Raw genomic sequence first — 26,890 nt, 5'->3', positions numbered from 1 at the left:
TTCAAGCTGCTACTTTCAGCAGGTGAAATGTCACAAATGAGCCATTTCAATTAAGCAGAACGATTACATTTATCCCTCCAACCGATTTCCAAATTTAAAGAAAGAGGAAAATAAGAATTTTTTTTTTTCTTCAAATTTCTTAACGCAAGTACAAAAACATTGTAAAATTGAAATGTAACTCGAATGTAGAATTTTCATGTGTTTGGTATAACGTTAAAGTCAATTGTGTAAAAGTAATAATAAAGTGCGCGGTCTGGCGCTGATTGGCTACTTCAGAAAACAGGAAGTAGGAAATCGGTGTGATTCGAACGTAATAACATTTAATTATAATGATTAATGAACTTGATAAATGAACACTGTTAAACTGATACTATAAAACTTTAATCATTATTACTTATATGGTACGATATTATACCTTTAATACGGGTAATAATCTTTATTAAGGTGATCAACATAAACTTAATCTCGATATATAACCTGGTATATCTAATGGATAAAACTAAAACTTCATAAGGAGTGCAAACAAGATCAATTAAGACAATCAGGTCGTGGGTCTTAAGGTTGTTACTTAATATAATAGCACAGTGCTGCTAAATTCTCAAATCTGATTGGTCAGAGCAGCTATTATACCAAAAATCAAACCCAGAATGTCCGTTTTCCAGAACGCTGTCCTTTTGGTAGCTTCTTTGTCTTATCTAAATCTCTGGCTTGTTCCAGGACCAGGTGTAGGTAGGTGTAGTATTTACACAATGGAATACGTCACTTCTGATTTGACTTCAAATACCGTTGCATTTTAATACCAGAACATATTCCATATTGTTCCTTCAGCAACACAAATTTAATTTAATGGAAATTTATCCAACATTCCCAACAATATAAGTGCCACATAATAAACCCAAAGAATACCGTTAAGGACTATAGAAAGAACACAAGATACAACAGTAAAAGAACGACATTTCATTATAGGTTACATCAGTAAGGACACATGATATGTAAAGTTTGCATTACATGACATACATGTGCGATCTTCTCATTAGAGAAAACACCGGGTCAGATCTTTATCTTCTGCGTATTAGCCGTAAACACGTCCACGTTTGACGGATACGACGCGAACATGCTCAGTGTTCACACTGTTCTTCATAACGATGTTAAAAAACGCAACAAAGACAAAAAAAGTTAATAAAAAGAGATAGTAAGCTTTCAATCTCCAGATCTGATCTGAGAAAAAAACATTTCTAACTAACCTGTTTAAACGTGTTTGTTATAATTATTTGTTATTACGGATTTTATGGAAGTGGGGAAGTTGTAGCTCAGTAGTTAAGGTGTTGGGCTACTGATCGGAAGGTCATGGGTTCGAACCCCAGGTCCACCAAGCTGCCACTGCTGGGCCCCTGAGCAAGGCCCTTAACCCTCAGTTGATCAGTTGTAAGTCACTCTGGATAAGGGTGTCTGCTAAATGCCGTAAATGTAAATGGAGCGTCTGCTGTACAATTTCCTGTGAAGAAGCGCTAACTTTATCGGACGCATTAGATCCGAAAATTAATCGTCACCTCTAAACAATCGGATTTGAGAATTTTACGACACTGTGGTGTACTTTGTCTGATGTAACTCTAATTATTATTATTTATTATAATCTTATCATTTTTTTTCTCTCTAATCTCATCATTTTTTTTTCTCTCTAAGGGGATGCAAACTTTTGCACTTTTACTTTTTTTCACTTTCTTCTACTAGAAAGCAATTAGAAAGGTTAATAAAAGTCCACTGGTATTTCATGAGGTTATTAAAGCACTACTGAGCATGCTCAGAGGAGGCCGAGTCGAGACCGAGTAGCGTACTGAGGTACGAGGGCTCCCTCGGGTCCAGGATCTGATCTGATCTCACCGGGTGCACGATGTTGGCCGGCTGAGGAGTGAGTGTATATTTTTCCAGAAACACCAGATCGGTGGACGGCTGATATCCACCCGGCTGCTGCTGTTGCTGCAGATCGGCGCCGGTTTCCTCAGGAATCTGGACCGGCACCAGAGCGACAGGGACGGACACGTCAGCGGGTTTGGAAGTCTGTGGCGAGGTTTCGGGTATTTGGGACGAGGCCGGGATGGCAGGGCGCGCACTGTGGACGTGGTCCACGTGGTATTTGAGCTTGTCCTTGCGTTTGAAGGCGGCACTGCAGTGAGGGCAGCTGAAAGGTCGCACCTCGGAATGGATGACCATGTGCTTGGTCAGAGTTTTCTTGATGCGGAAGGTCTGGTTACAGATCACACAGCGGTGAGGCTTCTCTCCTGGATAACCCAAAATGAGCAGAATGAAATTTATCATCAAATCACAGCACCGGCTTACGGCATGCAGGATAAGGGGCGTGGCTATTTGCGCTTGTCACTCACACTAAAGGAGGCATGGCCTGTGTTTGGCCGGTGTGTATGCCCTACTTAAAAAGGAAGGTGTGACTTGACTCTGTCAGTCAATCTCATTAAGGACACATGGGCTGTGTGTTAGTTTTAGGAAAGGGGGCGTGGCTTTTCTAACCCTAACTTTAACCCAGAGGTGTGGCCTCTGTACCTGTCGGTTCTAATAAAGAAGGCGTGTCCTATATCTCACTATCTGAGTTTCAGTAAATGGAACAATGGCTCTGCTTGTCAGGCTTAAAAAAGGGGGTGTGGCCTCTGATTTTTATCTTAATAAAAGGAGGTGTGGCCTCTGCTTTTATCCTAATAAAGGGGGTGTGGCCTTTGCTTTTTATCTTAATAAAGGAGTTGTGGCCTCTGCTTTTTTTATCTCAATAAAGGGGGTGGGCCTTTACGTTTGATCTTAATAAAGGGGGTGTGGCTTATGCTTTTGATCTCAATAAAGGAGTGTGGCCTCTGCTTTTTATCTTAATAAAGGAGGTGTGGCATCTGATTTTTATCTTAATAAAGGGGGTGTGGCATCTGCTTTTATCTTAATAAAGGAGGTGTGGCCTCTGCTTTTTTATCTCAATAAAGGGAGTGTTGCCTATGCGTTTGATGTTAATAAAGGGGGTGTTTCCTATGCTTTTGATCTTAATAAAGGGGGTGTGGCCTCTGCTTTATATTTTAATAAAGGGGTGTGGCCTCTGCCTTTTATCTTAATAAAGGGGTGTGGCCTCTGCTTTTTATCTTAGTAAAGGGGTGTGGCCTCTGCTTTTTATCTTACTAAAGGGGTGTGGCCTCTGCTTTTTATCTTAATAAAGGAGGTATGGCCTCTGTTTTATCTTAATAAAGGGGGTGTGGCCTCTGTGTTTTATCTTAATAAACGGGGTGTGGCCTCTGTGTTTTATCTTAATAAAGGAGGTGTGGCCTCTGTGTTTTATCTTAATAAAGGAGGTGTAAACTCTTTGCCACCCCAGAGATGGAAGTGTGGCTTCTGTGACTGTCAGTCTTGAAAAAGGGGGGCGTGGCCTGTATGTCTACCTGAATGTGTTCTGAAGTGCGTCATCAGATTGGTTTTTCCTCTGAACTCTTTCTTACACACTTCACACTGGTGCACTACAGCTTTGTACCTGCAGAGAAAACAATGTAAGAAAAAACCTACAGACTGTATAAAGTGTTCAAACGCAACGTAACAGAATGACAGTGAAGTCTTTAAAGCGTGTAGAAGTGTCGATGTTTTGTTGTTGTTTTTTTTTACTTTCTCCACACTTTCTCTCCCAGGTGAATACTTTTGTAGTGGACGTTCAGGTGATCGGCGCGTCTGAAACACTTCCCGCACTCTTCACACTGGTGCGCTCTCTCGCCTGCGGGGGGACGAGTCGTACAAAGTCGTTAAATCGTAACCTTCCAGTTACTCTTTTCTTTTTTAGATGTAAAATCCTGACAATACAGTTACAGTTTTTCTCAGTCATCATACACCGTACTCTCGATCATACGAACGTCAGGACCAGTAGCCAATCAGAATATCAGAGTGTAGAATATAAGAAGATAAAAGGATTCAGGAGAAATGAAGATGATTTAAAAATAAAAAAGAATATAATATGATATCAAACAGCATTTATTTTATCTTAGTTGCTTACTAAATATTTCTGTTAAATAAGGTATATTCGTGGTATAAGCTTTATTCATGTTTGATGTAATGTGTTCAAAAATATAAATATAAATATATATAAATAAAATCTTTCTACATAAATAAAAGCTTCTACATGGTGACCATAGTGAGGAGCAGACAGTAAAGTAGAACTGTACATACTTTTACACATTTTAATATAAAATATAAATGTTTAAAGCATCTCATTCACTCACTCTCTCTCTCTCTCTCTCTCTCACACACACACACACACACACACACACACATTACCGGTGTGTATTTTCTTGTGTTTCTTAAGATGATCGTGCCGAATAAAAGCTTTTCCACATTCTTCACACTCGTAACGTTTATCATCATGATGGACGCGAAGGTGGAGCCTGGGGAGAAGAAAACAAATTTCAACCTCACAACAAAAGAAAGGGTTTTATTTACTGACCTCCAAATTAAGGAGCTTTAACATGCATGAGTGACGTCCAAAGAATGACTAAATGGCACCATGCAAATTAGATGTAGAAAACAGCATGTAACAAAATTTTTTTTTTTTTTTTTATTCCTTGTGTTATTTGTTTTTCTTTTTTTTGACATAGTGATCACATATCAGCTCTCTGTGTTAGTTCTTTGTGTTAGTTCTTTGCTACGAAACCTAAGGTTTTTCAAAACACTTAACAAGATCATTTGATTCGGAGTCGACTCTTTCTAACTCCCAAACGACTCGTTGCATATTCCCCCCATCCAAGACCGCACTGTCAAGTCTGTGATATTTTCACCACTGATTGTTTTGTTTAATGGTTTTACCTTTAAATGAACAAAATAACTGCAAGAAATTTTAGAAAATCAATGTAAACAAATCCTTTAGAAAATGAGAAAAGTATTACATTGACAAATGCTGTTTTTAAGGAGATTCATATAAAATAATCATCATCATCATCATCATCATCATAAAAAACAACGGCTCACACATGCGAGTCGACTCTCATTGATTCACCAAAAAAAAAAGAGTCGATTCAAAGAACCGATACGTTTGTCTAACACATGTATAATCCAATACTATTTTTATTTAGTAATAATGGCAGTATTTGTTTGCGTTCATTTTGTTGTATGGTATGTTACATATTTCTGGGCAGATAAATAGAAGTTAAGTGAAGTGGGCGGGGCTTATTAGCAGCCTCATTATCATTCAGCCTCAAGAGGGCGGTAACGTATAGCACATTTCTCCGGACCCGTACCTGTAGGAGCTGCCGTGGCGGAAACTCTGTCCGCAGATGCTGCACAGGTGAGGTTTCTCCCCGCTGTGGATCCTCATGTGCTCCCGTAACGTCGTCCTGGGAGAGGAAAAGGTCAAGGTGAGTATAACTTCATTCAGATTTGGATTTAGACTCATTTCTGAGCAGGTCTGTGTTCCAAACTCTGTGAGTTTGTGTGGAAAATACATATGTAATATACAGTATAATATCCAGTTGATATTATTACAGGTTTTCATTGAAATAAATTGATATTAAACACGACGATCCATCAATAACATGTTTACGTAGGCATGTGTGATCGGAACCAAATTTCCTCTTACACCACAGAGATTTGGCAACGCTTACAATTTTTCATTTATAAAATAAAAACAAAGTGGAACGTCCATGAAACACGTTCCTGCTCTCACTTACGTCACCCTCATCAGCAAAATAAAAATCTGGAGCTTGTCATGTTAACGAGAAATCCATACCACGTCCACCGTACACGACCCTGTCAGTGAGCCGTTACCTTAGAAACTATAATGTGTTAGAACCTTACACAGTTTTAAAGATATGAAACTACGATATTGCGTCAGGCTACATCACACTCTCTCACCTCTCACGGACCGACTTGCCGCACAGGAAGCACGTCCACTTCCTCTTCCCTCCATGAGTGCACTCGATGTGCCGCTTTCTGTTCCCGGTGTCGTTAAACTGCCGTCCACAGATGTCACATGGAAAAGGTCCTGCCGTAACACGCAACATGGAAAACGTCAGCGGCAAAGAAAACCTTTTTTTTTTTACACAGAAGAAACCAAAAAAGGAAGTGTTTCACACCTAAGTGAAACTTTTCTTGGTGTTTCAGTCGAGCAAAGCGGGACTTGAAGTAGTCTTCGCAGTAGGCGCATTTAAACGGCCGGTGCTGAGAGTGTAAGATCATGTGCTCCTCCAGGTGGGGGCGCCGCGTGAACGACTTGAGGCAGATCTACAAGGTGAGTAATTACGGTTAAACACCGATATTAATGACCGGGAATGAGGTGAGAGACAAATGTCTCATAGTCTGAAACACTCACGTCACACTTCCAGCCTTCGCTCTTCCTCTTCCTCATACTCAAAAATTCCTGCATGTGGTCAGGATGGAACCTGAGAGAGAGAGAGAGAGAGAGAGAGAGAGAGGGAGAGGGAGGGAGAGGGAGGGGTAATGGAATTTTAAGGAAAGAGTCAGGGTTGACTCAGGGCCTGACTCGTTTCTCAGAGGTTCTGCAATATTAATTCTTAATAAACGTCTCCTGCTCACCTTTTGACGTGTTTGCTTAGCGTCTTTCTGCTGGCGTGGAGTTTGTTGCAGAATGGACACTTGTGGTCTTTTCTCTGCACCGGAGCATCAGCGGTGTGCTTCTTCTTGTGCACGGTCAGGTTGGATTTGGTGGAGTAGCGCTGCAGACACACGTCACACTGAAATGGCTTTTCTCTCGTGTGCACTCGCGTGTGACTCTCGTATTTTCCTGTCATATGAAGAGGTCAGAGCAACAGAAGAAGCTCTAATGAAAAATGCACGGTAAGGGAGGCGGAGACATTCAAATATGTAAAATTAGAATTAAAATAAGGCCTAGATATGCAAATATGACCAATGTTACGTTTCAAAAGACGGTGTAAGACAGGGTAAGTGTGGTCACATAGTAGAGAAGGTATTTGTAATATGTAGCGCCCTCTGCTGTCTGCCTTTTTAAACAAAAACAATACAGGCAGAAAAGCAGCACTTTTTAGAGCAGGGGCAAAGCTCATTTCTCATTTCTGGGCCAGAAAAATCTTTACTGTAAATATACATATAAATATATACTTACGGTTTTCTAAAATATCTTTAAATGAAAGCGTGATTTTGGATATTAGTCACATTACAAACAGTCGTCATGAACAGCATTAAGACTCTCACCTATACGGTCAAACGTCTTGTCACACTTTGGGCACTTGAGCGTCTTTTTGTTGCCACTTTGGATGATCACTGGAGCTAAGCCCTCTGGGTAAACATGGCCACCACTGCTCTGAGCCACTGATGCATCATGGTCCTTGGTCACATGTCTAGAGCTTGACTCCTCCTCCTCCTTCCTGCCTTCTGCATTCTCCTCATTTCGTAAACCTGTCTCCGCTTCCAGATTGGCTTCTGTTTCTTTCTGTTCTCTTTCTTTGCTTTGGTCATGCTGGTTCTCTTCACCATTACCATCTTCATCGTTGTCATCTTCATCGTCATCATCCTCTCCGACAGAGGTAGTTCCTTCGTCTATGTTGTGCCCACGGTTCTCCATTCCAATGGGGTTCTTGTTCACTTGGCTCTCAAATTTGCTTGGTCTCTTCCTCTGACGGGTCGACATGCGTTTGCTGCTGGAAGGAGCCTCCGTTTCGATGACCTCAGCTTGGCTATGCATCTTGGCCATGTGGTTCTCCAGCGACGTTTTATAACAAAATGTCCGGCTGCATAGCAGACACTGTGTCTCTCGTGGAGATTGAGGCTTTTTAAGTGCTCCTGATGAAAAACTCTTAGATTCGTCCATTAGCAGTTCCTCCTTTTTCTCGCCATCTTCCAGCGTTTGATTCTGCATTGCTTCACCTGCTAGAAGATTCACCGCCTCCATCATGTCAAAGAAGCACGCTGCCTCAGATAAGGACGGGATTTGGTTCTGCCGCACTTCCATTTCGGACGTGTACAGAAAGTTGAGCAAGTGTCCAAACGTAGAACCATCTACGTTGTCAAAACTCATGCGGTCCAGCCGAGGGTTTTCACTCAGTTTAGCATGGAAGTAGCTGCTCCCGAACGCTAGCACCACCTTGTGTGCTGGGTACATTTCCCCACGCACGCTGACGGCGATGTCACAAAACGAAGGCACAGCACGTCGGTCCTTGTTTAAGAACTTGAGGAAGCAGCTGTCGCTTTGAGAAATCCGAAGACGCCGTTTTTCCTGTGAGAACTCGTCACCGGTCGAGACCTCATGCTCGTTCGCTGCAGGCGCTGAAACGTCTCCATCTTCTTCCACCTTTTTCTTCACCATGTTGTACTTCACTTTCTTCTTCATCTTTAGGGTTTAACAGAAGCGTTTCGCAATGGAGTTGTAAATACTAAGAGTAAGAAATAATTTCAATGTAAATGTAAAAACAAAAAAATTCAATAAATAACTAACTAACAACCAAAACCTGATGCAGAATCTTGCGACAGATTTATTATTTCTGTCGGAATTCTTAACTCTGATTGGTCAGAAAATGTTGAACGATTGTTAAACAGTAAACATCAATAAAATTACAAATCACGGGTTAATTTATCAGTTTAAACGTTTTAATATAAACCGATGAAATGGTGAGAAGCTGTTAACATGGTGAAATTTTGTGAAAGGATTTAACATTAAGGAAGGAATCTCCAGTGTCAAAACTATTATTATTATTGTTGTTGTTGTTTATTTGCTATTTCACGTTCCTAAGGTAAAATAAAATGTTTGATGTTTTCTACACATTGTTTACATTAGCATAGCATTGTAACATTAGCATAGCATTGTTTACACTAGCATAGCATTGTTTACATTAGCATAGCATTGTTTACATTAGCATAGCATTATCTATGCTAGCGGAGGGTATGGTTTTAAATCAGGCGATTACGACAGGCACCAAATTGTCCTCAAGACGCAAAGGATAAAAAAAATAAGAAGTATTATTTAAACTACTACATTTTGTTTTGTGTCTGTAATTATAATTATGCGCCTGTGATTATTGACGCGTCGATATTGTGTTATTATTAGATCAGGCAAACATCAGCGCGACCACAAAAGCGGGTCCTGTCAGTGCAGGAAAATAAGTCACACCCGGAACAGACAAAAGGTCCCCCTTTAGAGGGAGAATGTCGACTAACGACTCAGCAGTCGTTGTAGTTATATCTCTCTCTGTGATTCCTACCTTTATTAAACAGCTTCACGTGGTATTTATATCTCTAAAAAAACTAAGTATGAATGAAATTTCCATCAGGAATCAGTGAGCGAAAAGAATATGTCCAGAACAAACACACGGCGCTGCACCTCCTCCTGTTCAAGCCGCCTGACGTCTCAATAAGCTCGCAGCTCATTGGCTGTTACCACGTGCCAAATGTTAACCATAACTATGTAATGGTGTCTGTGAAGTGCACTATATCTCAGGGTGCCATTATTTTTTTATCGATACCAAGTATAAAACACCACATTAGTATATAACCTCCTACATAAAGATCTTCCTTACATATTGTGAACTTGGTTATGCTTATTAACTATCACTACAACTACTTCAATTTCCATTTATTAATGTGTGTGTGTGTGTGTGTGTGAGAGAGAGAGAGAGAGAGAGATTATGACTGGTGTTTATTGTAAGTGTTTGTTGCCTTTGTGGACTCCTTTATCATTTCTAATGTTGCTCCCATATAAAACAGTTCAGCACAAGCCCAGACATTTTTAGGGTCATAATTGAGGACAACGTCCCGTCCAGAGACAAGCTGTTTCGTGTTGAGGTTTTGTTCAAACCGACCATCGAAAATACCCTCTGAGCATCAGCACTAGAATGTGGAAGCACAAAAAACCAAGGCTGCGATCTTGATAGCCTCCCAAATTGGTTCAATCTAGTCACCTTTGAAAAAAGGAACCAGGTGCCTCTATTACTTAGATGTTTTCTGGCACCATCTCAGGGCCCCCAGTTTGAGAACCACTGGCACTAGACTACTTGTTCTGAGCAGGTGTTGTCAGTGAACCGGGGCCCCCTGGCACCATCTCAGGGCCCCCAGTTTGAGAACCACTGGCCCTAGACTACTTGTTCTGAGCAGGTGTTGTTAGTGAACCGGGGCCCCCTGGCACCATCTCGGGGCCCCCAGTTTGAGAACCACTGGCCCTAGACCACTTGTTCTGAGCAGGTGTTGTCAGTGAACAGGCTGTAAAACTGTTGGCTAAGTTACAGACACTCATGAAAAACTCCTGCTGATTATCTGGGAAACGTCTCTAACAGCAGTCATGATGTCATTGTTTGTGTCAAACAAGTTGTGAATTAGTTGTAACATTACAACAGGAGATCATGACTTACTCTGTGCTCAAAGTGATGCTCGCAGCTCCAGTGCTTTTCTCTGTGGGTGAACGAGGATGATGCTGAACAATTCCAGGATCTGCTTTTTTTTCATTGGTCGCTGCGTTAAATCTTACCCAGATACAATAGTGCTATTTTCTGATTGGCTATTGTGTAGCCTCTTTTTTTGATTGGCTGATAAGTGTCAGGCTCGACTAAGAGCTCCAGGGGAGACACGTTTGATTCCTACCCGGTTCCATAGAGACAGCGGTGCGGACTGATACATTTTGGGCGCTGCGGCTTATTAAATATATGATAAATAGTCAGTTCTTCTGCATCACAAATACAATGTGTGGCGGGAGAGCGTGACAAAAGATGAAAATTCTTGACTGTCACTCTCAATGCGTGACACTTGACAGCCCTGCACTACACTGTAGGGCCAAAGGTTTGTGGACACCTGACCATCGAATCCATATGTATTTCTAACCCAAACTGTTGCCAAGAAGTTTACTAGAATGTCTTTGTATGCTGTAGAACAGCGGTGTCCGATCTTATCCGGAAGGGGCCAGTATGGGTGCAGGTTTTCATTCCAACCAAGCAGAAGCCACACCAGAGTCTACTAAAAGCCAAGAACAACTGATTAAACAGGTGGAATCAGGTGTGGCTTCTGCTTGGTTGGAATGAAAACCTGCACCCACACCGGCCCTTTGTGGATAAGATTGGACACCGCTGCTGTAGAATGTTTAAGGGGATTGCTTAGTGGTTAACCATAGTACCTTGCACCTCCAGGGTTGGAGGTTAGTTTCCCACCTCTGCCCTTTTTGCATAGAGTTTACATGTTCTCTTTGTGCTTCAGGGGTTTCCTTTAGGTACTGTAGGCTGATTGGCATCTCTAGGTTGTCTGTTGTGAATAGGTGTGTGTTTGTACGTAGTGATGTCTGCACCCCACCTTGTGCGTCAGGTCCCATGGGATAGGCTTCAGGTTCCAGTGACCCTGTGTAGGAAAATCGGTACAGAAAATGGATGGATGGATGGATGGATGGATGGTTGGAAGGAACTAAGAGGTCCACACCTGTTCCAGGATAACATTGCCCCTGTGCACAAACCAAGCTCCATGAAGATATGGTGTGTTAAGGCTGAAGTAGAAATACGGAGCTTGATTGTCCTGCACAGAGCCTTAATCTCAACCCCACTGAACACCTTTTATACCAACAGCAGCTATATGATACAATGGTCATTCCCTCGCCATCCTCTTTTTTTTCTCACCTGAAGTTAATAAGACAAAATAAAATCATATCTTGTCATTGTTTCAGATGTTTAATGAGCATTAATTTAAAAAAAAACTTTAATATTGCCAGCACTGCTGTTATAAACAATGAATCAATACCTTTTAAGCAATTTGATTTGAGAATTGAATAGTGCTGTGACATAAGTAATGGCAGATCTTGGTGTAAAGTCTCCTTTGTGAACATGTGTGACATCACATTAATTAGCCAGTGGACATGTAAGCGTGTTTGCCTAATCCTTTGGATCTGTCTGCTGTTAATCCAAGATTTACCTCAGTCAGTCACTCCCACACACATACACACATGAATGAAGATAAATTGTAGAAGTCACTTGCTGTGATGGTGCTTTCACAAGCTGAGAAACACCCAGGTCTTCACATTCAGTCAACTCATCAGTTTTGAGTCATGTCAGGAGTGAACATTCTAGTCTGGATCGTCCTGTTTCTTTTTGCAGGTAAAGATTGGCTACTTTGTTTGTTTGCTCCAATGATTCTAAATGTAGTTTGTCATTATAAACATTCCTGGTGTCTAAAGTTTGTTGCTTTAGTTTTGCAATGAAGCTAAAAGGCTGGTGTAACTAAAAACAACAATTGTTTACCTCCATAAAACAAAGAAATCATTAAACAAAGAAATCTTTACAGCAAGAATCCATATTTAAATATTTTACATCCTGGTTGTCCAAAATTCAGCATACATCTCTCTCTCACTCTCACTCCCACTCATTTTCTACCACTTATCCGAACTACCTCGGGTCACCAGAAATCTCAGGCGTCATCGGGCATCAAGGCAGGATACACCCTGGACGGAGTGCCAACCCATCGCAGGGCACACATACACTCTCATTCACTCACACAATCACACACTACGGACAATTTTCCAGAGATGCCAATCAACCTACCCCCAACCCAATCAATCAAACCCCCAACCCTGGAGGTGTGAGGCGAACGTGCTAACTACTAAGCCAGCCACCCCCCCTAAGACAACCTACCATGCATGTCTTTGGACCGGGTGAGGAAACCGGAGTACACGGAGGAAACCTCCGAGGCACGGGGAGAACATGCAAACTCCACACACACAAGGCGGAGGCGGGAATCGAACCCCCAACCCTGGAGGTGTGAGGCGACCGTGCTAACCACTAAGCCACCGTGCCCCCCCAGCATACATCTAGAAATTAAAATTTGGTTAATGTTATAGACCAATCCTGTCTGTTCCTTCAGACAGTATTGACCAATTCCATTTGCTCTATCAGGCTCTCTTGACCAGTGTCAGTCCCTCAGGCAGGTATTGCCAATTCCACCTGCTCTATCCGACACTCTTGACCAATCCCATTCCGTCAGACACTATTGATCAGTTCCACCAAACTCAGCCCTCTTATGAGACACTCCTGACCAGTCATTTTCCATCAGATAATTTTGACCAATCCCTCCAGCTCCCTCAGACATTCCCAACCATTCCCACTTCTGCAGACTCTCTTAACAACTCCCCCATGCTCCCACAGTTAGTCTAGTTCAATCCTCCTTCTTCCATAGTTATTTTTGTTGGCACCTCCCCACAATGTATTCTGACAAACGTAATTTGTCAAACTGTAAACAAATGAGTACTTCTGAGCATCTAAATAGAATGTCTCAACAGCTTTCTTCATAGTAAATCTATACATCTGAATTAGTCACTGGTTCACCGATATAGAATTATGTTTATGCACTCCTTAAAAAAATTACAGCAGGGTTTCCAATTTATTCACAAACTCTTAGTGTGGGATTCCAAGCAGGAGCCGCACCTGATTCCACCTGTTTAAATCAGTTGATCCTGGCTTTCATTAGGTTTGTCAGGCACGGCTTCTGCTTGGTTGGAATGAAAACCTGTACCCACATTTACCCTTCCACTCCTGTTGTAGCTCAAGCAATTCAACCAATAAAGAGACCATGTTGTGTGTTAATGGCCTCTAGCGTGGTAGTGTTTCAAATACACTCTTATACTCAGGTAAACTACAACGTTTTTATTTTGCAACAGATGCTGTCTCTCACAAGGACTTCAATGCCTGCAAAAACAGTCCATGTCAAAATGCTGGTGTTTGCATAAGGAATAAAGACAGTTACTCTTGCCAGTGTTCTAACCACTCTCAAAACGGGCAACTCTATGGTGGGCCGAACTGCACGGTTGTACTGCAGGGCTGTGAGCGTAACCGATGCCAAAATGGTGCCAAATGCTCTCCTTTTCTCAGCAGTGGTCGACACAGATACCGCTGCATCTGCCCTGAAGGATATACCGGCACAAGGTGTGAGATATCCACCACGTTCTCTTTTGAAAAAAGTGGATTCTTACAAATCAAAACAGACCTTGAAGACACACTAGCCCTTCTGAACACTACTTTGAGTTTTCGCACAGTGCAAAAAACAGCGACTCTACTGCGCTGCGAAGTGGAAGAGTATGTACTCACACTGCAGTTGCAAAATGGCAGACTACGTCACTCTATCCAATGGGACAACCACAGCAGGTCAAATCTGGTGGAACTTTTTCAAGATGTAGCTGATGGACATTGGCATACAGTGCAGCTTTTCTTTTATGGAAGTGTGCTAGGACTCGATTTGCACGACCCACTGTGCACTGGGAAAACCTGCCACAAAGAAGTGTTAGTGGAACTGGATCTGGGATCTGGGTCAGGGCAGTCGTCTTTTACTCTGGTCCAGAGTGTCTATATAGGTGGAACAGGGAATGGGCAAGTAAATCCAGAATCCTATTTCCTGGGCTGCATGAGGGATGTCTACATTCAGTCCCACCTGGTGGTTCCAGAGTTAAAGGTCAGGGCTGAGCAGTTCAGTATGACTTTGGGCTGCAGGGAAAGTGATGGCTGTGAGAATAATCCATGCAGGAACAGGGGGAAGTGCCTTGGCTTAGGATGGAAGAAACACAATTGTGAGTGCCATCGTCCTTATGAAGGAAAGGTCTGCTCCGAGGGTAAGGATTTACTATGAGATATGTGCCATTCTGCTAATAAGCAGACAGTTAATATAACAAAAAATTCAAACCGCATAATATGGTTACTGTGGAGGACATAAACCAAGTCTACACTGGAGATAATTAGTGCAGGGTCTGTGTTGCTATCTGTCTTCCTGTCTATCTTTCTGTCAAATTGTCTGTTCTTGTGTCTGTCTTTTGTCTTTCTTCCTGTTAGTCTGTCTCTTCAACAGTCAGCCAAGGCAGGTTTACTGTCAAGCTTTACATCTTTGGTTTTGCAATGAAGATATAAGTCTAGTGGTTCTAACAGGAAATGGAAACGGAAGTATATCCTTTAGTTTATAAATGCACACTGCCTGATGCTAAAACACTGTGTGTATTCACAGAACACATTGCTGCACGGTTTGGAAATGAAGATGTGGAAAGCTATGCGATTTTTTATGTGGACGATGACCCCATGGATGCTTTTACAGTGTCCATGTTCATTCGCACTCGCCATATAAATGGTCTGCTCCTCGCTTTTTCCAACAACACGAGCCGTTACCTGCACATATGGCTGGATGGTGGGAAGGTCAAAGTTCAGGTGAATCACTTTGAAATTCTGCAGGGTCATGACAGAGTTAATGATGGACATTTTCACCTGGTGAGCCTGCATGTGGAGCGGGGAACGCTCACGCTTGTGCACTCGGCTAGGACTCAGGTCGTGTTGGCCAGCCGAGGTTTGACAATCCAAGCAGGTGACACGGTTCATGTGGGAGGATTAGAGGATCGAAAAGCCTCATTAGCATTCAGTGGCTACTTTAAAGGATGTATCCAGGACCTGCGGCTGAACTTTAATTACCTGCAGTTTTACCCAATCAGCACGCCACTGACTTCCTACAGGCTTAAAACAATGGTGCAGGTCACGCAGGGCTGTACAGGCGATAATTACTGCAGGGTATGTATTCTTTCTTTATCTTTCTGTTTATCATTCAGTCTGTCTGTCAATCTGTTTTTATTTCTGTCTGGTATATTTAGCTACATTATATGTCTTTTTGTGTATCTGTCTACCTGTCTGTAATCAACAGTCCATCTATTTCTCACGGTACACATACTGTACTCACCTTTCCCAATCGTCTATGGACTCGCGTCATGACAGTAACATTGTTGTTACGTTGGTAACTTATCGCTCCCCCTGTTATAAATTTACAGATGAACCCCTGTCTGAATGGTGGTGTGTGTTACTCCATGTGGGATGATTTCACCTGCAGATGCCCTCCGAACACGGCAGGACGGCGCTGCGAGGAGCTGAAGTGGTGTGAGCTTTCTCCATGCCCAGTTTCTGCAAGGTGTCTCGCACACGCTCAGGGTTTCGACTGTGAGTACGGCTCTGCAGAAACCCTGAGATGCTCTATAGGTCTCACTCACCTCTTTATTAGGAGCTCAGTACAATTGTAGGAACTGAATGTATATATTGTTGCTATGGTTACCCATAAAGTGTTACCTTGTTCTGTTCTCATCCAAACCTTTAATTCCTGTACAAATCCATCTTTAATTTTGTTAATGTTCTAGCAAAGGTGACAAGGTAAATATCATAAAGGACATTTTTTTTATTATTTTATTCTCTGGACTGATTCAGAGCAAGATCGGCAGGTATGAAAATAGCAGTTCATGGGATTTCTTTAGATCAGGGATTATCTCAGTCTGGATTTAACCATCTGTATGCTGAGGTTGTAAGATTTCACGTACGAGTCAAATCTCATTAACAGCATGGGTTGCTTTATATCAAGAACACGTTTATGCAGCGGTTGTTCTCATATAGCTTCTCTTCTCAGTGATGATGTATAATTAGGATGGAAGTTGGACTAAAGTTGCTCCCCTGTACTCAGGATCCTCCTTGATTTCAGGTTTGAGTGGAAATAAGAATTACAAATTTTCCTTTTCCTCTCCATCTCTGAGGTGTTACAAACGTCACTGTCCGTGAAGGAAACCCCGTCATCGTGTTTAGAGGTAACGGCAAAATCCGCCGGTCTCTCCACAGTGTGGCCCTGACTTTCCGCACAAGGAGACGTGATGCTACATTGCTGCACGCTTCAAGAGAAATCAACTTCCTTACACTTTTAATCAAAGACGGACGACTTGACCTGGAGCTTCGGAGTGGCACAAACTTCTCCCTCCGAGTGCAAAGCCGGTGAGAGAATGAATCAACGTAGCCTCCATTAATGTATTGAACAACATTAGCTAAGCTAGATGCAAGCTATGTTTGCTAATATTGATTTTAAAAGTGTTGACAATCTTGATCTAACTCAACTTGGCATCCACATTAACAGTTCAAATAGGGATTCTAGGGAAGAATCAGAAATATGGTAATAATTTTTCTTTTATTTACACTTTCTCTCTCTAATATTTTTATAGCCGTGTAATGGTGAATGATGGACACTGGCATAGTGCCATCCTAAGTATGAACGTCCCATCCGCACCTACCTCTAGATGGTCCATGGTTCTTGATGACCGCAGAGACCAAGCATCCATCTCCAGCACCTCTTCTGGAGATCTGGGCTTCCTGAGGGAAGACACGGACATCCTTCTGGGAGGCTGGGAGCTCGATATTGGGGCCGATTTTGAAGGATGTTTTGGTTATGTGGAAATTGGTGGTCTTGTTTTTCCATTTTATGCAGAAACAGAACTCAGCATGCCCAGACCTCAGGAGGAAAGGTTCTTGAGGTTGTCTGGAATGCTGACCTTAGGGTGTTGGGGCTCTGATATTTGCAATCCGAACCCTTGCCACAACAGAGGCCAGTGTGAGGATCATTTCAACCGCTTTAAATGTCGATGCCCAGCTGATTGGCACGGTCAGTTTTGCGAAGTCAGGACTGATGCCTGCTACTCGAATCCTTGCCTTCATGGATCCTGTGTCACCGTTTATGAAGGTTATGAGTGTGTGTGTGAGTCAGGATACATTGGTCATCTCTGTGAAAATAAAGAGGACGTGTGTATGGGACACAAGTGCCGTAATGGAGGTACCTGCCTCAGAGGAATCAAGCAATACGCCTGTCTTTGCCCGAGAAACACAACCGGAGCTCTCTGCCAGTACGTGACCAGAACACACATGTCTTCCGATACATTCAGATAAGAAATCGTTAAGTAAAAATTCTGAGTAGAAATTGCCGATGCTGACGAAGCAACGATATATTGTGCATTTTGTAATCAGTGTTACAATTAGATTACATTGTACATAACATTACATCATTGTTTCTCACGAATTCAGAGAACGGATGCCAGAAATGCCTTGGTACATCGACAGGATTCCGTGAGTTACCTTTCCTTGATGTAATCCCTGATGGCACATTAATATGGTTGTAACGACTGAAGAAAAAAATGAATACCAGTAGAGCTGTAACCTGTATGATTATCATACCGTCGTATAATGTATAAATTGTCTTGTTAGGTCTCCCAGGCTGCCGGTGTCCATCTGTGGGAATGATAAGTGGACTTACAGCTGCTTTAATGGTGGAAACTGCTCTAAGTTCGAGAACAAGTGTGACTGCCTGTCTGGGTTTAGCGGACAGTGGTAAGCTTGCAGTAATAGCAGCATGAAATTTGAAGGGTAAATCAGGCATTTTAGCCCAGTGTCAAGCTCTATTTCTGCATCCATTGTTCTTTATACAGTCAAATATTTGGGGGAAATTTTATTGATTTTTTTTTTAAGTCTGAGGGTCTTTTTACACCTGGTCACTTCACGTGTTTTCTCTGATCCGATAGCTATCTGATTTGTTAAAACTGTTCCATTTACATTAGGCCACATAAATGCGTCTCGGCAAATCGGATATCGATCCGATCTTTCTACTCCCGCCCAAAATGCAAATATATTTGACCTCATTTCCGGGGTAATTGAAATGGAACACACTTTGGTGTATGCGGTTTTCAGAACGCAATCAAAAAGAAGATGAAAAAACTGGTTACGACGGTTATGCTACAAAAACAGCATTTACTGTTTGCTGCATTTTCACCCCGACGTTTTAAGCCCCGACGAGACGCCTGGGTGAAAGATCACCTGCGAGTGACGTACTTCCGTTTGGGAGGAGTATAGCGCTGACGTATGTGGCTTGAACAACCACATTCATTTACACATGTCCAGTTTCATCTGAAATGCGTCCCAGACCACCTCCTGAAGGGGTTTGTACTGTCGGATTTATATCCGTCTCGAAAACATTTCGGAGGGCATTTAGACCTGGTCTTTTTACCATCGGATAGCTATCGGATCACAGAAAACGCATGAAGTGACGAGGTGTAAAAAGCCCCTGAGTCTGTTCAGTAAGAATCAAAAAATAAATCTGAAAACTGAATCTAAATCATGACTGGAATGTCACTATAATATACATGTATGAATCAATCACGGTTGAGAAACAGACCGATGACAGAACATGGGGTGGAGACAAAAGACAAAATGCCCTGAAATGCATGGAGTAATGAACTGAACCACATCCTCTATTCATTCCTACTGTCCCGCTTGTGTATAGGTGTGAGCTGGAGCTGGACGAGTGCGCGTCCGGCCCGTGCCTGAACGGCGGATACTGCCGCAACCTCATCGACAAATTCCACTGTGTGTGTGAGATCAGCTTCGCGGGCGAACGCTGCCAGATCGACATCAGCGATTTCTACCTCTATGGTTTCCTGCTGATGTGGCAGAATATCTTTCAGCTGCTCTCCTACCTCATCCTGCGCATGGACGACGAGCCTGAGATTGAGTGGAACGCTGCCAACGACGAGTAAAGAAAAAACACAGGAATAAGTGACGACGGACGAGATGTCCTAATAAGGGAGGGTGGGGGCCTGTAAGAAACAGCATGCCAGTAGTAACAATGACATCATTCATAACAACAGAATAGAAAGTTTAAACGAAAGACGTTTTAAACGAAAAGTGCCCTCACAAATAAAGTTTTAACCTCTGAAGATGTTTGGATGAAAATCTTATACCGCTGCAATCTGCCAACAGCTTCAAGAGTTAAATTATTCCTCAAGGATACGTCATGTTTTTTTTTTTTTCTTTTATAGTGTTTAACATTTGGAACATGTTTTGCTAGCAGGCCAGAAAATAAATGTACTCACTAAATGTATAATACATGTTGTCTTTGTATACCCAAAATCAGCTTATTCTAGGAGACTGTTTAAAAAAAACAACAAGAAATTTGAGATTTGTTAACCCAAGCCATATACAGTTCTGCTTTAGCCTCAGAGATATTTCTGACCCAGTTGTCTTGTATTCCAAGTATGCTTCCCTCTGAATTACTGTTTACTTTGGCCTCAAAGCCTCTGAGAAGTGTTGACTCCAAACCGGTCCCTATTCTCATAAAAGGCAAAGTGCACAAGGGTCTGAATGAAGGGAACTGTGACGCAATTGTGTTTCATACAACATCTCCCCCTATCTGTCCGACCCAGAATTACATTCCTTATGAAAAAAATAAAAAATACAGGTTGAATTTAAACGGATGTGTCTTATTAGTAAGATGTTCTTTATCTGAGCCCTATCTAGGGGTCCTATCCTGAAATGCAGGATTTGTTTAATAGTCTGTTTTTGAAGAATGGCTCCATAAGTAAAGGGTTACCAGGTTGAAGTGTCTTCTGAGAGAATAAACAAGAGAACGCAGCATGATATCTCGACCAGGATGACCTGAGAAGAACAATACCTTTACCTTTACCGTGCCTTACCTACAGGACACTGTAAAGGAAGTAAGGTTCTGTTCTGTTATAAGCACATTTATCAATGTGGATGAAAAAAAAAAGCCAGATAAAAGCCAGTGAACTCACGAACCTGGATGTTATCTGCAGTAAAACAGACAAACGTGGGCACAGACCTGAACTTGAATCCCTAGAGTAAATAATAAAATCCTATTTACTCTCCTGACCATAGGACAAGAGTGAGTTTTTAAAAAGAAATTTCATTGTACTGTAAGCTATAGAACGACGCCTATAATCTACTATGAGACATATAATAGTGCACAAATTGCATGTACTAAAAGGCACTATAAGCCTTACAGTGGATCTGAAAAGTCTCAGTAAATTAAATAAATCCTATCAGCACATTTTCACATTATATGTAAAAGTTACACGTACATCAACATGCACTCATTATAAGATATATAATAACACACTAAAAGGCTTGTTATAATATACTATGTGGTGCACGTGAATATAATAGGACTATGAATGGACTAGTACATATGTAAGTCTTTTCCAGGGAGTCAAGCAAGAGCATGTCAGGTGAATGGACTTATTCCTGTCAGTTTGTCCCCACACACTTCCATGACATTGGTCAGAATTGTTTGTGTTTTATCCCTCCCTGTGATGAAGGGTCAACTTTGGTGTATATATGACCAATCAGCCAGGTGAACCCGTGTCAGCCTTTTTACTTCCTTTTAGCACGATGAATCTCGGCTTTGTCGTCGCCCTTCTGGGGCTTGTGGCATGCGGATCGTGTAAACCTGTTGGACACAACTTCACTCTGCCACTCTGCGACTCTCCAGAGGCCGAAGCCGCCGCTCAGGTGGCTCTGGATTTCATCAACGCGCAGCACACTCATGGCTACAAATACACTTTAAACCAAATCGAGGACATCAAGGTTATTAATAAGGTAAAGACATTATTATGAGTTACTGATGCACAGCACTAACTGTACAGAATGGGGTCACATGGGGTGGACATATGGAGCCGTACAGGCTACAGGCTGACTTTATTATTAATTCATATAAAATGGCATATATTCCTGGCCCATGCTGAGTATTCCTGGGATATGAAGCAAGCCAGACCAGCATTGAAATATGAAAATACCAACGTCCTTTATTCTTATTAAGCCTAATCAATTAGACAAGTTTGTTTATCTGACAATATAAAAAAATAAATAAAGCATTTCCTGGGTAAACGGTTCAATTAGCCAATCACCTGGCATAATAAAAACAATATACAAATCTGTGTATTACACTCAGCTGGTGGTCATCCAACTTTATTTTAATATAGTGATTTTCTTAAAGATAGCAGCAAGTGTTTACACCAAGAGGAAATACTTTCAGGAAGCTGATAAGCTGTTCTTAATAACAATAACAGCATTGTTATGACGATAAGAAACAGTACAATGAGACACGGATGAGTCGTTTTATTCCAGCTGCAAATTAACGCAGCACGTTTTAATACGACTAAAAGTCTTTGTTGTTTTGCTGTAGGTCGATGGAACGCATATATATCTCTTGGAGGTGGAGTTCCTCGAGACTAAGTGCCATGTCTACGACCCAAAATCCGTGCCTGAGTGTGAGGTCAGACCCAAAATTGAAACGGTATGTTTTCCTTTTATCTCATCTGTTCATTTTGACTATGAAAATTGCCAGTAAATCGGTTTGCAAATGTCATGTGACACAGACGTAAACGTCCTATTTGTTAGAGTAACGGTTGCCAAATAGACAATAACGCCGTTGAGCTCTGGATTGCGATTCGTGTGAGAACAGGAATTTGTATTGCGGACGTTCTACAAAGTTAAACGCAACTAGGAATAAATAAAGCTTAAAAAAAAAGATAAAAAGTATGAGTTGTTCTTCTTTGTTATGTATTTGTTCTTTTCCTTGTTTGTCCTTTAGGCGATTGAAGCGGACTGCGACGTGGTTCTCTCCGAAGCTGGCGGACTGTTTTCTGTCGTAGCATTCAAGTGCAAGACGGAATTAGGTCAGACAGCAACGTCACAATTTTCATTAACAGCTTGCATTAAACGATGGCTTAGTTTTAACAGGACGTAGATATACTGTACATACATTAGTATTCTAATTCTTGTGCATGTTTTGTTGTTGTTTTTGGGGAAGAGCAGAATCATTTAGCCCTTGTGCAGGCTGCAGAGTTCTGCAGCCTCTGAACCATACAAGTGGCTCTCAGCTTGTTGAAGCCTCACTGGGGCAATTCAACAAAAACCACACCCTCAACGCTGCTTTTACTCTCCTCGACATTGGGCGGCTGTCTTCTCAGGTAATACTGTGACCCTGAATGCAGCAAGGGTAGAACTGGTGAAATCCTTGGATAAAGTGGTGTTTTGGTTTTTAAACAAACACAAAGACAACAAGCCAAAGTCAAGCCTATAATCTCAGCATAACAATGGAGTATTATGTTGATCCAGGAGATCGGGGCAAATGAAGTGATTATGATTATGAACACTACCCAAATATCCACAAAGATATGAGTATCAGGGGTGAGTATCAACAAGGACAAGTGGTCTGGTAAACAGAGCAAAGTTTCAAGGTGTATAAATGAAAACAAGATATAACAAAAGTACACAAGTGCAGAAATTAGCAAGATACTGAAATCATCCTGGAAGTAAATGTCAGAGGTAGCTCTTGTACTCCTCTTGTAAGTTCTAGCGCTTGGTGACGTGTCATGAGTCCTCATTAACACTCGATTTTGAATTCACGGGAATTTGAAAGTGTTGTTTTTGCAGGTGGTGTCTGGTGGGGCTCTTATCAGAGCCGAATACGCCATTATCGAAACCAATTGCACAAATGTGGATGATGGTAACTGTGTTCCTCTTAACCACGCTGATGCTGTAAGTGTGGATTTCAACACAGACACCTAAAAATAAATGAAACCACTTTTAATTAATAATGCAGCCTGAACATGATGCCCTTTATGTTTTTCCCTTAGCGCCATGGGTTCTGTCATTCTGTAGGCCATGAACTTGAAGTGAAAGTCGGCTGCGAAATTTTCCCACCTGTAACTAAGCGCTAATAAATAATTTTTAATGACTACCTAATTTTTTACAATATTTGACTTGACTACCCCATTTGCATGAAATAAACTAAATCTAAATCTTCCTTTTCCTTTCAATAGAACAATGCTACACATATTGTTCTCCCAGCTGGGCCAAATCCATCCATCAGCCATGGCTTCAAGCACCACAGAGTTACAGCCCTGCATGATCCTGATGCTACCGGCCTCTTATCTACAGAAAGCACCGAATCAGCTGAGAATGCACCGATCGTCAAAAGAGCAGCAGCAGATCCTCAACTGAATGGGCTATTACCTGTTGAACCGGTAGTTCTGCTTCCGAGGTGCCCAGGAAAACTCAAGCACTTTTAATTCCGCTGTTTAACTAAATGTTCCCTTGATACATGTTGGGTTTTCCATGGGCACAAAAGCTTGTTGATCTTTGTGGAAACATTGAACCCGTGTGTTCAGCACTGCTGTCCTGCAAGCAAGAGCAGCTTCTGTTTCAAATGACTTGTAGGCTGTTTTGATCTGTATCATTTTAGCGTAATAAAATGGTCACCATATTAAGACTCTTCCTTTTGTATGCCAAGTTATGGTCAACAAGGGGAAAAAACAGTGTTTACAAGGTCTTAGAGATTTAAAGAGTTTGTCAAGGTTGAAAAAGTGCCAGCTCCTGGCATATGACGTATTAACAGTAATCCAAAGCCATGATCTGAGCCACCAATGCCACCTATCACTTTCTATTTGGATGTTTATCATGGCACGTAAACATTTTACTGGGGGAAAAAATGTGTATACATACCATTAAGAAAATTGACACCAGTAAAGTTTAGTGGAGGAGGGATAATGATCTGGGGCTTGCAGGCTTGAAGGGTTTGACCCCTCAGCTCCAGTGAAGTGTAATGGAAATGTTACAGCATGCAAAGATATTTTACATTGATGACTGTATGCTTTGTGGCAACAGTCTGGGATGAATTCTTTCATATTTCTGCATGACCGTGCTCCGTGTACAAAGCAAGGTCCATTAAGACGTGGTTTGACGTGTAGGAATTCCAGTAACCTTTACACAATCCAACATCAATACCTGGCATCACATCACATGCTCTTCTCATAAAATGGCCACAAATTCCCACAGATGCTCCACAGGTTCTTGTAGAAGGCTTTCCTTGAAGAGTGGAGGCTGTTATTGCAGTAAAGAGGGTGGGTGATAATGGGTTCAAATCAATATTAATGCCCATGGTTTTAGAATGGGATATCCAACAAGTATTTAGTATTTGGTGTCCACATACTTGGCCATTTAGTGTACATTTATTCTCATTACTCAATCACACAGCCATGTGCCAAAAGTGCATAAGTTGTGCTATGGGGCCTCCATGGATCAGATGTACTTGTCCAGAACATCCCGCAAATGCTCAATCGGTTTGAGATCTGGGGAATTTGGAGGCCCAGATAATTGAAACACTTAAACTATTTTACTAAGTTCTTCATTTACATCCGCATGAATTTCAAGATCTAGGGTTTCCCCAGAAGGACATTGCCCAGGACATCACACTGCTTCTGCCAGTTTGCCTTCTTTCCGTAGTGCATCTGGGTGCCGTCTCATCACATGATGTAATGCACATGATGTAAACAAAAATGTGATTCATCAAAGCATGCCACATCCTTCCACTGCTCCATGGTCCAGTTCTGATGTTCACATGATCACACTAGTGGACAGAGGTCAGTATGGTCACTCTGACCAGTCTGCACCTACACACCCTATAAATATATATATCAAGCTGTCCTGCACTGTATTCTGACTTATTTCTATCATAGCCAGCATTAACATGGTCAGCTGTAGTCAGTAGAGATCGGGGTCTCGAGACATATGACTTGACGTGAGTCAGACTTAAGTCGCAAATTTGAGACTTGCTTGACAAATATTTAAAAAAAGACTCGACTTGACTTTGACTTGACATTCATGACTTGAGACTTACTTGTGACTTGCACGTGTGACTTACTCCCACCTCTGAGAATCAGTGAGCCATGTGCTCCCATGTCCCTGTCACTGATTCATCAGGCATCCTTCCTTGGACCACTTTGCATAACAGGAGGACCCCACAAGACCTAGGGTTTTGTAGATTTAGACCATTTTTCCTCTGAGAACGGGTTGTTCACTGTAAGCCTAACATATCCCATTCCTTTACAGGTGCCCGCGTAACAAAATAATCGTATTCACTTCACCGGTCATTAGTTTTAGTTCGGTGTATACTGACTAAATTAATATTTGAAAACAAAAACGAGTTCAAACGTAAATGCAGATTTGTAATTATCACTTTTTATACAAACAAGATTGTGTTGTCTGTCTTTATCCCAATAACCAAAAACAAATATTACCTTTCTTACACCTGCGAAAGCTGATGGTTCATCATCTAACCGGCACGCAAACATTTACAATTCACGTAGAACAACATTTATTCATTTGGCAAATTTTAAACATGACGTCGTCCGTCTCACTGAACCTCCGGTTGTTCATCACCATTTACGATATTATCACGATCGGATATCGGATTACTAGTTAAAACACGCTTCACAATGATATTTAAACAACTCGTCTGGTTGAAAGGGGATTATAAGATCACCAGGGCTAAATGAAAAGAACGAACGTGCGCACAACATGACGTGCATTATCTCTTAACTCTTTATATATTTATGCATCATATAACTGATTCATTTAATTTCAAACCCATCAAGTTAAGGCAATTTTGCTGATTTCCATTTATATTCACGCGATCGTTAAACCTACCTTATTGGTTCTTGACGTTGAAGGTATAGAATTACCGTGCGAGCGTTCTGTGTTTTTATACACACTCCAGGATGAAACAAAGCCCAGCACAAAGCATCTGTAATGTAGGCTTTTGTTTACCAGACGGCTTCTGTTCTGTAGCAGGGTTGAAATCCTTCTGGAAAATCTGGTTTTACTAGAATTAAAAACAGTCGCCGATTTGCTGAGGCACTTCCACAGGGAATGTTTCGGAAGCCACTTGCAATAGACCCCAAAAGAAGACTTTGTGAAACCTGCTAAAGCTGCAAACAGTTCTAACGTGAGCCTCCTTTATTTCCCAAAGAACTTAAAGCTATATTTGTAATGGATTAGTTTTCAGTACCGATCTCTGGGATTTTAGCTGTCCAAATCAATCACATGTTGAACACAGAACAATAAGATAATTATGGCACTCAGCTATTCGAATCGATCGGTATATTGCTTCAAACAATGGACATTTTTTTTATAAGATACATTTTTAATTTATCCTTAATGACTAAACCGGAGGCGCCTATGGCAAGGAAAAACCTTGAGAGGAACCGGACTCAAAACTGAACCGATCCTCATCTGGGAGACATCAGATCTGAGGAATAACCGAAGTTATCAGATGCACACTGAAGGAGATATGAGCGCCAAACTGGCTGTAGCGGTTACAACCCAGAACCATCTTCATGGTACCATACATAGGTACATTAGTGAGCTCACACTACGGTTTGCGCTTGTTGCGTGACCACGCTCACTACAAGGAGTGCTGATTATAATCAAAATAAGTCTGTATTAAAACGAGGTTCATGTTGAATGCTTGGAACTTA

General features: G+C 41.7%; 3 protein-coding genes across 5 annotated transcripts; 2 read left to right on the top strand and 1 right to left on the bottom strand.

Annotated features, from left to right (window-relative positions):
* Positions 1 to 769: 769 nt before the first annotated feature.
* zbtb41 (zinc finger and BTB domain containing 41) lies at positions 770 to 26,088 on the bottom strand. Of its 3 annotated transcripts, XM_060873761.1 has the most exons (12): positions 26,061 to 26,088; positions 25,252 to 25,381; positions 7,192 to 8,369; positions 6,556 to 6,763; positions 6,332 to 6,401; positions 6,096 to 6,243; positions 5,875 to 6,004; positions 5,262 to 5,357; positions 4,306 to 4,412; positions 3,643 to 3,748; positions 3,426 to 3,514; positions 770 to 2,279 (listed from the first exon to the last, which is right to left on the bottom strand). In XM_060873761.1, the coding sequence occupies exons 3-12, from the start codon at positions 8,324 to 8,326 to the stop codon at positions 1,789 to 1,791; spliced, it is 2,580 nt and encodes an 859-aa protein (XP_060729744.1). In that variant the 5' UTR covers positions 8,327 to 8,369; positions 25,252 to 25,381; positions 26,061 to 26,088; the 3' UTR covers positions 770 to 1,788. The 3 variants fall into 3 exon arrangements, with proteins under 3 accessions (XP_060729744.1, XP_060729742.1, XP_060729741.1); XM_060873759.1 differs by lacking the exons at positions 25,252 to 25,381; positions 26,061 to 26,088 and adding an exon at positions 9,195 to 9,333; XM_060873758.1 differs by lacking the exons at positions 25,252 to 25,381; positions 26,061 to 26,088 and adding an exon at positions 9,195 to 9,327 and having other exon boundaries at positions 7,192 to 8,326.
* Positions 6,712 to 19,985, top strand: crb1 (crumbs cell polarity complex component 1). The gene is made up of 9 exons (XM_060873757.1): positions 6,712 to 6,816; positions 13,613 to 14,557; positions 14,944 to 15,494; positions 15,749 to 15,914; positions 16,496 to 16,727; positions 16,952 to 17,626; positions 17,805 to 17,846; positions 17,985 to 18,107; positions 19,057 to 19,985. Exons 1-9 carry the CDS (start codon positions 6,810 to 6,812, stop codon positions 19,307 to 19,309), a joined length of 2,994 nt encoding a protein of 997 aa, XP_060729740.1. The 5' UTR covers positions 6,712 to 6,809; the 3' UTR covers positions 19,310 to 19,985.
* On the top strand, positions 20,926 to 23,838 carry ahsg2 (alpha-2-HS-glycoprotein 2). The gene is made up of 7 exons (XM_060873755.1): positions 20,926 to 21,167; positions 21,754 to 21,864; positions 22,162 to 22,246; positions 22,386 to 22,540; positions 23,007 to 23,111; positions 23,210 to 23,278; positions 23,396 to 23,838. Exons 1-7 carry the CDS (start codon positions 20,961 to 20,963, stop codon positions 23,642 to 23,644), a joined length of 981 nt encoding a protein of 326 aa, XP_060729738.1. The 5' UTR covers positions 20,926 to 20,960; the 3' UTR covers positions 23,645 to 23,838.
* Positions 26,089 to 26,890: the final 802 nt, after the last annotated feature.

This window comes from Tachysurus vachellii, chromosome 7 (assembly GCF_030014155.1).
Source record: "Tachysurus vachellii isolate PV-2020 chromosome 7, HZAU_Pvac_v1, whole genome shotgun sequence".
Lineage (NCBI taxonomy): Eukaryota > Metazoa > Chordata > Actinopteri > Siluriformes > Bagridae > Tachysurus > Tachysurus vachellii.
This window is presented reverse-complemented; position numbering and strand designations above follow the sequence as displayed.

Coding starts and splice junctions, on each gene's coding strand:
- zbtb41 (XM_060873761.1), bottom strand. CDS start 8,326: ATGAAGAAGAAAGTGAAGTACAACATGGTGAAGAAAAAGGTGGAAGAA. Junction 6,244..6,331: donor GCGAAGGCTGGAAGTGTGAC/GTGAGTGTTTCA, acceptor CTCACCTTGTAG/ATCTGCCTCAAGTCGTTCAC. Junction 6,005..6,095: donor CCAAGAAAAGTTTCACTTAG/GTGTGAAACACT, acceptor GTGTTACGGCAG/GACCTTTTCCATGTGACATC.
- ahsg2 (XM_060873755.1), top strand. CDS start 20,961: ATGAATCTCGGCTTTGTCGTCGCCCTTCTGGGGCTTGTGGCATGCGGA. Junction 21,865..22,161: donor TCAGACCCAAAATTGAAACG/GTATGTTTTCCT, acceptor TTTGTCCTTTAG/GCGATTGAAGCGGACTGCGA. Junction 23,112..23,209: donor CTCTTAACCACGCTGATGCT/GTAAGTGTGGAT, acceptor TTTTTCCCTTAG/CGCCATGGGTTCTGTCATTC.
- crb1 (XM_060873757.1), top strand. Junction 15,495..15,748: donor CAGGCGATAATTACTGCAGG/GTATGTATTCTT, acceptor ATAAATTTACAG/ATGAACCCCTGTCTGAATGG. Junction 17,627..17,804: donor ACAACCGGAGCTCTCTGCCA/GTACGTGACCAG, acceptor TCACGAATTCAG/AGAACGGATGCCAGAAATGC.